Source organism: Balaenoptera physalus (assembly GCF_965194825.1).
Source record: "Balaenoptera physalus genome assembly, chromosome: 8".
NCBI classification, from domain to species: domain Eukaryota; kingdom Metazoa; phylum Chordata; class Mammalia; order Artiodactyla; family Balaenopteridae; genus Balaenoptera; species Balaenoptera physalus.
Window position 1 is genome coordinate 15,675,332 of NC_138887.1, and position 10,301 is coordinate 15,685,632.

General features: G+C 43.3%; 1 protein-coding gene across 5 annotated transcripts in view; it reads right to left on the bottom strand.

The window, feature by feature from the left end:
- The window catches only part of DLD (dihydrolipoamide dehydrogenase), a 53,147-nt gene extending 48,043 nt beyond the window's left edge, over window positions 1-5,104 (bottom strand). For all 5 annotated transcript variants that reach the window (XR_014266952.1, XR_014266953.1, XM_082473557.1 and 2 more), the window contains exons 1-2: window positions 4,953-5,104; window positions 3,381-3,459 (exon numbers count right to left, since the gene is read on the bottom strand). Coding sequence is in view for 3 of the 5 variants with exons in the window: in XM_082473557.1 (XP_082329683.1) it covers window positions 3,381-3,459; window positions 4,953-4,991 (118 nt within the window). In the remaining 2 variants the exon portion in view is untranslated. The remainder of the gene's footprint in view (window positions 1-3,380; window positions 3,460-4,952) is intronic.
- Between the last annotated feature and the right edge of the window lie 5,197 nt (window positions 5,105-10,301).

The window sequence follows — 10,301 nt, forward strand, 5'->3', positions numbered from 1 at the left end:
AGGACTTTATTCTCTTGCTCCTCATTGGTTTCCCTGCCTCTTGTTAGATAAAATCCAAGTTCCTAAATACACATCTAAATCTCTTCAATAACCATTTCTGCAGCCTCATCTCCCACCACATTCTGCTTATCCACCAATATCATGCAGTTTAAGCTTCAGCAATAATGAATTACTGGTACCTTACATGCACAGAATTGGGCTGGTCTATCCACATACATTCTGGCCCATCTACCTAGAAATAAATACTGACAGCATGTATTTCACCTTACAGACACAATTCTAAGCTCTTGGGCTACCAATGAACGACAGAGCCCTGGTTCTTATAGTCTAATGAGAGAAAAAGTTATAACAATAAACACTCTGATCTGCAACCAAAACGAGCTTTAAAAACAAATCTGATTATATCATGCCCCTGCTTAAAACACTTCAATGACCTCCAACTGCCCTTAAAATAAAGAGTTAGGGTCTTTTGTAACCTGGAGAAGTCAACCGTCAACATATTTCAGCCACACTGGCCCTTTTTGAGCTCCTCAAATGCACTATGCTCCTTCTCACATCAAAATATTCCCACATGCAGGTCCTTCTACCTGGAACGCCTCCTCCCATACCCACTCCCACCCCAACCCTTTTCAGATATCATCATTTCCTTAGAAAAAAATTGTGACCATTCCTGGTCCATATACAGATATCGTAACTCCCAATGCTCAGTTTGTGGAGTCCTTATCACAATTATTTGTTGGATGTTTATATTCCCCAGTGGACTGTAAACTATAAAGCTGCATCTTGTCAGTCCTGTTCACTGCAGTATCCCAGCAACCAGCCCAATAACTAGCACATAATAGATACTCCATATCTGTTGAAATAATGAATGAATAAATTAACGCAGCAAATGTGACTGATGAAGGCTGTAAGTCTATTCCTCTCATGAAACAGGTCGTATCAACAACAACACACAATACTTTTCAAACCTTGATGAACTTGGTTCATATTCAAACACCTCCCAGATGCTGTAACAGGGACTGCATCATAATAAGCTTGAACTCCTCAAGCTGGTCAAGCAATACTCATGTAAGGAGGCAAGCCTAACAGAACAACGATAAAGAGTGTAAGCTCTAGAGTCCAAAGAATTTTCCCAGCTCTGTCATTTCCTAGCTAAGCTCTCTCGACTCAGCTCCTCCATTCACTAAATGGGGAAAATAGCAGCACATACCTGGTAGGAGAGCCACAAGGATTAAAGACTGTGCCTGAGACAGAGTAAGCCCTCAATGCATCAGTTAATATCACTGTTGTTGCTGGGTACTCACTGTGTACCAGGCACCATACTGGATGCTTGTGATGGAGCATAACTAAAACAGACATGGCCCCAGAGTTTATGCAATAAATACGCACTGAGTACCTACTGTACCATTTTTGGGGCTAAACAGTCACAAATCACAGTCCTTGCCCTAATGAAGTGTGCACTCTTGAGGAAAGTACAGACATTAAATAAACACCTCAGACAAATATAAATATGTACAGAAAATGCTTGTTACTTCATTCAACCAAAGACTTTATGCACGGAATCTACATGGGTACTAAGGGATTTATAATTTACTCGATGTCAAGGGATCACTAAATTATTGGATTCATGAGTGCTCAGTTATCCCCGTAACATTACAATCTAAGTTCCTGCCCAGGGACTGCCTGGCAAATAGAAGGTACTGAATAAATCCTCCTTGAATATGTAATACCAAAGGTGTAGAATGAGCCATGAAAAGTCTTTACTTGCATGCTTTGGAAATGAAAATCTAGTATTTCTCCTGTTGAGCTGAGAAGAATAAGTAATATTCCCATTTAACAAAAGAGACAAAGGATGTGTGCCAATTATACCTCAATAAACTGAAAGGGGGAAAGAAGGGACAAAGGACATAACAGGTCCAACTCCCCCCCAACCCCGCCACCATCAAATTTGTATTTTTTAAAGGATTTCTTGACCTGTTCAAAGCTAGGATAAATCACCCACTGTTGGTCATTAGTGACCCAAATCCTCCTCCTCCTCTTTCTTCTAGGAATATACAAAATGATAATAGTTTGAAAATAGTTTAAGGATTTCTCGACCTGTTCAAAGCTAGGATAAATCACCCACTGTTGGTCATTAGTGACCCAAATCCTCCTCCTCCTCTTTCTTCTAGGAATATACAAAATGATACTAGTTTGACAATAGTTTAAGGATACAGAATAAAATTATTTCACAGAATGCAGGGAGACTGATGGTCACAGCTCCCCCCAGTTAATGGTTTCTATAATGAAGCTTTAAGACATCATGTGCAACTTAACTTATGATTATATGAGCGATTCCAGAAAATGTCAAAACAGATCATTTCAAATTCTCAATAGTCTTGGTACTGGGAGGCCAAAATATCTTACTACAAACGCATTAACTCCCTGTTTTAAATACTTTAAAAAATAAAGTACATATCCTTTACAGAAACTTCAAAAATATAGAAAAGTATAAAGAAAAAAGTATTCATAGTCCATAGCTTCCTTTCAGGGTACATTCTTCTAGTCTTTAAAACGTGCTTTTGATAAGCCCACCAAGATTTTCATTCAGCATGGAAAAAGATTTCTCACCATTCTAAACAGTGTTAAGCAACTAACACACTCAATCTTACCCAGTGGACAGAGTTAAGTTTTTTGGGTTTTTTTTTGGCCACACAGCACAGCAGGCGGGATCTTAGTCCCCCGACCAGGGATCAAAACCTATGCCCCCTGCAGTGGAAGTCCGTAACTTTTTAAGTGTAAACATATAAAATCGCTCCTCTGCCCAACACCCTTCAGTGGTTTCCCTTCACACTTGGGAGTAAAATCCTGGCCTGGCTTACAAAACCCTCCGTATCTGATCCCTGTCTACCTCTCTGATTTTACACTCTATGGGTCTCTGTTCTAGCCACACCAGCCTTCTTGCAATTCCTTAAACCTCACAACCGAATTCTCACCTCGTACCCCTCGCACTGCTGTTTTCCTCTGCCTGAAATAACCTTCTCACTCCCTCACTTTACTCAGGCCCTTACACAGAAAAGTCCTGACACCCTATCTAAAATAGCCTCCTCACCTTCCAATTACCAGCTTTCGTTTTCAAAGACCTCCCAAAATATTTCCCTGTTACTTGTGTACTGTTTGCCTTTTACCCCCAGACTATAAGTTCCATAAGAGCAGGGCTTTGCCTCATTCACCACCCGGAACACACTAGATGCTCAATAAACATTTAAGTGAATAAACATAGGAACAAATGAATTCTATGACCGATTACTTTATTATTAGTTACTCTACCATTCACTTGCTTTTAAACACAAAGGAAATATGAGTTAATATGAGGAAAACCTGTTTTACTAAGTACTTACTTGGTTGATCTGCATAAGTTCTCAGTGGCACTGCAGAAACTCCTTGCAGACCATGAGATATTCTATTGAAATGGCCTCTCTGAAAGAAAGAAAAGAAAATGTTCCTATTATGTAAAATATGATTTCAAAATATAGAACTCCTGAAGGTCCTTGAAAACAATGAATTAAGGCAAATGTATCAAGCAATGATTATTAATGTATCTTCCATTACCACAGAGGTTACACATCAATTTCTCCTCTTCTGTAAAAACAGTCAGCTTGCCACACTTTTCATTATGAACAGTCGGCATCCCATTTCATATTTAACCTAACTAAAACATGTTACTCAATGGTGTTAAGTTTTATTAAATTTTCAGGAAGCATGGCTAACTTTTGGTGCCAGGGATCATTTTAATGTCATAACCGAAGTGTTCAAAGTTCTAGCTTAAGTACTTGGATAATTTCATTATGCAATCCTTTTACACGTGATCCATGTACAACCTATGAAAATGTACCTGAACCGTCCCACAGAAATAGAAAATGAGACAAAATACCTTAGAAAAATGCACCAAGTAATGTACTCATATTAAAGAGCTACTACAGTTTTACAAACTGCATCACAATCTCCACAACAACCTCTAAATGCGAATGGCTACTATTTCCTAAGAACAGTGAGGCACAAAGGAACAAAGCAAATTGCTCCTATCACAGAAGGCAAATGGGAAGCAGTGACAAAACCTACACTGAGCTAGTAACGTTGTCTATTTCAAGGCAATTCTTGCACCTGAGGTCAGGACAGCGGTCCAAAGAACAGCAGAATAAATATCAGTCCTGAGTCTCAGTCCCAGCTCTGCCTTTCACTAAAAGTACGACTTCTAGCGTGTTACATTAACTTCGGAAAACATAAGCTACTCATCTTTGAAACAAAGGAGTCTGACTACTGTATTATTTTTAAGGTCTGCATCAATATTGTATCCAGCCACGATCCCACATATATACACTTTGGCTGTATTTGGTACATAAGTGAAAAAGGAAAGCTTTCCTGAGGTTAACCTGCTACAATTAAAAATACAAGCTTCTAAGAGGGAAGTCAATGCACACTAGCTTAAAACTGCAAACACTGAAGGGACCTTCGAGGAATTCCTAGGGCTACGTGTTAGGGCTGACTCGGTCTGGGTCTTTCAAGCGGTGGCCCAAGGTTACCTGTCCACTGCAGAAAGGCCATTCAGGAGCCGGGATGAGGATGAGCAAAAGGTATGAAAAAGAGTTGACCATACGGGGCAAGGTAGACTCATATACTTCCACCGCCAAGGGGGCAAGGCCTATGTGCGACCGCCAGGCCCCACGGCCCACGCTTAGGAGGGAACTGTGTGTGACTGCTGGCCGTCATACAACCGGCGGGGCCTCTCCACCGCCTAGGCCTCTGCCTCCGAGCCGCCGCCCGGGCTGAGCAGTTTCAGGGGTGGAGCCGCAGCTGGTCCCGGCCTGGCCGCCGGCCTCTCCCAACTCCCCCACTTAGGCCGCGTCCTGGTCCCCGTCAGCGGGCCTCTCTGTGCCTCTGGCTCAGCACGACCCCACCCAGTCGACCCTCACCTTAGCCAACGAACAGTACACACGACTCCAGCTCTGCATGTTGCCGCTGGACTTTCCTTTCCGCCAAAGCTTTCACCTCCGCTAAGCGTCTCCGCCGCCTCGCCAAGGTCTCCCCGCTCTGCGCATGCACGAGCGCGGCCTACGTCATCGATCGGGCGCCGCGCGATTGGCCCGCGCCCTGCGGACCAGTCAGGCTCGGCGTCGTACACTGTCGTAAAGAGCGTAGTGTTTTGTGGCAGCGGGGAATGAGGAACCGTTTTAGGGGAGTGAAAGTGTCCGGAGTTGCAATGTGATGTTATAGAATACTTGGAAGGCGTTTGCTATCGTAAAGCTATCGTTTGCTTAAAGCACACTACAAAAAATAAAGTTTCACCAGTTCTTGATGCTGCTAGGCTGAGGAGTCTCAGCACTTTCCGGGCACTATCTCACTTTATCCCTAACTATACGAAGGATTCCGAGTATTTCTACTTCTTGGATGAGGCCCTGAGAGGTTAAACAATACCCCCAAGGTCTCACCAAGGACAGATAGCTGCGGCCCTAAGGTCAAAGCCTTTAGTCTTAATTACTGCTTTATAATCTCTTCCTCAGTTCAAATGCCATGTAAGAGATGGGGTCACAGACTGTGTTATCACCGGCATCCTGCTCTAAGTAACTAAGCTAACTGGCAATGTGTAGAAAACACACTATCTTCTATCTCCTCAGCTGGGAAACACACCTCCCTGTTGAAGCAAATTAGAATGGGTGGGGGGTGGTGGGTGATATTATACTTTTTTAAGAGACACTGAAAACCATTGTCTTCAGAACTGAGCACGGAGATCTAAGGTCTGATACTTGCTTTGCAATAACTCTGTATAGCGTGGATAAAACTTTATTCTACATTTCTTGAAAGTTTACTGCCCAGGCAGTGGATTTAAATACTAATTAGAAATTAATGGGAATTCCCTGGCAGTCCAGTGGTTAAGACTCCGGACTCTCACTGCCAAGGGCCCAGGTTCATCCCTGGTTGGGAAACTAAGATGTCATAAGCCGTGCAGCATGGCCAAAAAAAAGAAAAAGAAAAGAAATTACTCCTTGCTGAGGTAAGCTGTTTTAGGGGAGAAGATATGAATGATATTTAGTGTTTGTTATAGAGGCTGCCACTTTGTACTCAATATCCATTCTTCCTCTTCTTTCCTCTGTACATAAGCATTTTGGCCATCTTAACCATTTTCCTGGCTTTAGCACCCACCTGCATACACTGATAATGATAACTCCTAGATCCTTAGCTCCTGTCTCTACTTCTCTCCTGGACTCCAACTCCGTATTTTCAGCTGTCTACTGAACACATCCAACTGGGCGGTTCTGCCAGCACCTCAATGGCAATTATCTAATATCTAAAATATTAAATACATATTGTCTCCTTTATAATTCATGATACCTCCAAATAGCCAGTCATCCATAGGAAAAAAATTTCGTAGCCATTCTCAATTCTTCCCTTTATCCCAATATCTAATTAGTCACTGTTTTACTTGACTACATCTAGAAGCAGACCTGGAGACAAGCATTTGAGTGCAACAAGTCTGTTGGAGAGATGAACCAAGAAAGCATCAGTAGGGGATGGAAAAGAGATGGAAACGATTTCAGTTACATTAATGAGTAGATTACCACTGTGGGCAATTGTGTCTCAGACTCACTGGACACCTCTGGAAGACAGCATAAAACATGCTTCAGAGTTGTCCTACCCAAAATACATCCATCAACTTCCATCAGGCTTTGGTTGAGGACTGCTCGTAGGGATTTTAACTCCCTGGCACATCTGGCCTGCCCTGTAAGTGGGCTGAGTGAGCACCAACAGCCGGAGAAATCTCTCAGGCAAAGAGTCCCTAGTGCTTCCAATTAGAAGGGTTTGGGTGAACATGAAAAGAAAAAGTGAGTGCTAAAAGGACACAGGTGAGACACCAGTAAGGTTGGCTACAGTCACCAAGTTCTATCAATTCTGAAAGTGAGAATAAGAGTGAAGGAAACAATGATGATGGCTCCAAACTTTCTACCTTAGATGGCAGGGTGGGTAGTGAAACCAATACAGAAATAGGCAGTCAATACAGAAATAGGAGGAAGAACAGCTTTGGGGAGAAGATAAGTTGGAGACAGAAGGCTCCCCTAAGAAAGCGATGCTCGAGCTAAAATCCAAACAATTTGTAGGAGTGCTCCAGGCAGTAAGCATTATTATCATACCCATTTTACAGATGGGAAAGAATGCAGTGAGGAGAACTGGAATGACAATTAGGAGACCAAAGTTCTAGACCTGAATGCTCTTCACTTTCTGTGTAATCTAGTATAAGTCGTGTCTTGGGACCTTGGCTGCCCAAATTTTCAAATGAGGGGCTACAAGCTCCCTTCCAGCTATAAAGCTATTCCACTGAGTTGCATAGAGTTGGCTTCCAGAGAACCACAAAACAGTCACATCTGTAGTAGTAGTTCGTTACTTTGGTTCTGTCATCCAGTGGAACCCTCACTCCATGTTTGAGGGATCTGTCACAGTGTGAGATCACACTCCACTAGGAAACCCAAGTGGCCCTCCCTGGCTCTCCTGACTCCCAACAGGTAGAACAGGCACAGAACCTAAGCCAATCAGATGCTCCTCCCAGGACCAAAGTCAGAAGGAGTGGCACAAAGAAACTGACAGCTTAGAATTCGTGCCACTAGCAGCTGCTCGGTGGCCAGTGGTGACAATGGCAGTGCTCCATTCAGACCCTACCTGAGGAAAATCTCAGCTGGGGCCGCCTACCTTCCTGCCTGCTTCTCGAAACTTCACATTGGTTCTTTCGCTATCAGACAGCTTGCCAATAAATTCCTTTTTGCCAAAGTGAACCAGAGATGACTTCTCAGAGATTATTTGCAATCCAGAAACACGACTAGTACACTACCATTTATTAAAAAGCTGCTGTGTACCAGACACCTTAAATGAACTTTAAAAAAATCTCATAGGATTGCAAGACAAGTATCATTAATCTGGTTTTTAAGTAAAGAAAACAAGCTCAGAGAGTTTAAATAACATACCTAAGCTCATGCAGTCAATCAGCAGCAAACCACAGTGTGCCCCTGCCTTTTGCGCAATTCTGTGCTACACCTATTCATGCTGGACAAAGCACTAACCAGTGAGGAAGAGAATTCCTTGGCTCTTTCTACTACTTCGTTCTCTTGTGGGTTAAGTCCTCATCTCTGGCACTGGCCAGCCTTGATTGATTAACTCAGGTTTGGTGGGGTTGAATTTCTCCATCTATTAAGACACAAACAGCCCAAATGGTCTCAGGTGTACTGCCCATAGAGCCCTCTCCCCTGGGTAGTTCGTGGTTTTATTGTAGCCAAAATTCGGCCTCTATAGATCAGTACCGAATTGAATCTCGGAGACAGAGTTTTGGGTGAAGTAGAAAAGAATAGAGTTATTGCCTTGCCAGGCAAAGGGGGCCACAGCAGGCTAAGGCCCTCAAAACTATGTGTCCCTACCGAGAGGGGATAAAGACGAGTTTTATAGTAATGCTTCAAAGAGGAGGGCGTGGTCAACACGTGGACGTTCTTCTGATTGGTTGGTGGTGAGGTAATTGGGAGTTAGCGTCATCAACCTTCTGGTTCCTACCGGTCTATGCGCTTATGGGCAGCATGCAGTCAACTTCTTTCACCTGGTGGGGATTTTAGCATCTGCAAAACAGCTCAAAGATATTGTTATACGTATCCCTTGAGGGGGAACCAGGACCCCGCCCCCAGGCTTCACTATTGTTTCTTTTTTTTAAAGAGTTATTTATTTTATTTATTTTTGGCTGCGTTGGGTCTTCGCTGCAGCGCGGGCTTTCTCTAATTGCAGCGAGCAGGGTCTGCTCTTCATCACGGTGCGTGGGCTTCTCATTGCGGTGGCTTCTCGCTGCGGCGCACGGGCTCTAAGCGCCTGGGCTTCAGTAGTTGCAGCACGTGGGCTCAGTAGTTGTGGCACACCGGCTTAGTTGCTCCCCGGCATGGGGGATCTTCCCAGACAAGGGCTTGAACCCGTGTCCCCTGCACTGGCAGACAGATTCTTAACCACTGTGCCACCAGGGAAACCCTTCACTATTGTTTCTTGACTGCTCCTCCCTTGTCTCCATATCTAATTAGCAACTCTTTGAACCTGCCTTTGGAACTCAGGGAAGGTCATGGAGGCCGAATGAAGCCTATTTCCTACAAGCAAGAAACAGGGGACACAGAAATGCTTTTGTGCCCAGGAGCCTCACAGGGTCCTGCTCATTATGGAGGGAATAACTGTACTTTATGTCCTAATCACCTCCTTTGTTCCTGACAAATTTCATTTTCTTAGATGATGCTTAAACAACAACAAAACTACACCAAAATGCTAATTTGAGCATCTGAGGTTGATTGAGTTGATAATTACTTACAGTGTCATTATAGTATATAAGTAAACTGAGAAAAACTAAGTCAAAAGTGTACTATAATGACACTTTTTGCAAAAGCATGGATGAACATGGATACGATCATAAAAAGTGACAAAAGTCACACAGAGAATATCATATAAAGTCACATCTAAGTGGAACCAAAAATTGATACAAATTAACGAACATGAAACAAAAACAGAGTCACAGATTTAGGAAAAAAACTTCCGGCTATCAAAGGTGAAAGGTTGGGTGGGAGACATAAACTAGGAAGTTTAAATTACCATACACACCCTTACATACAGAAAATAGGTAATCAGTAAGGACGTACTGTATAGCACAAAGAACTCAACACCCTGCAATACATGAAAAGGAATATGTAAGATTGGTAGTAATACGAAGAAGAATATATAAATGTCTCTGCATAAGAGAATCAAGTAGCAGTTAACCAGACAGAAACAAAACATTGCAAAGCTGCTATGTTCCATTATAAAAATAAAGTAAAAAAAAAAAGAGGGGACGGGGAATTGTTACTAAATTTGTTCAGTGGCAGAGACCCAACTTGGTGTCACATCCCTGGGTCTGAGCAGGTTTGGGTCTGAGGGTGGGAGTTTGGTGGGACTGCGGGACCTGGTGAGGATGTGCCAGCTAATGCAGCCCCATTGCAGATGTGCTGCCTGATCCCCACTCCAGGTGCCGAAATCTCCCGGGGCAGGGGAGCCAAGCTACAGCTAAACATGCCTGGGACACCCAAAGGATGGTAGAACCTCTGGGCGGGAAGATGTTTGAAAAGTCACCTAACCTCCACATTTCCTGATGCTGTGATTCCCACCTGCAGCCTCTTTCCTTAAGGTCTCCCCACCGTGGGAATACAATACCCTCAAAACCCGGTTTTCAACAGCTTGGATTTTGTTCCCTGGATAAAGGTTACGGGGGGGAGAACTCAGACACA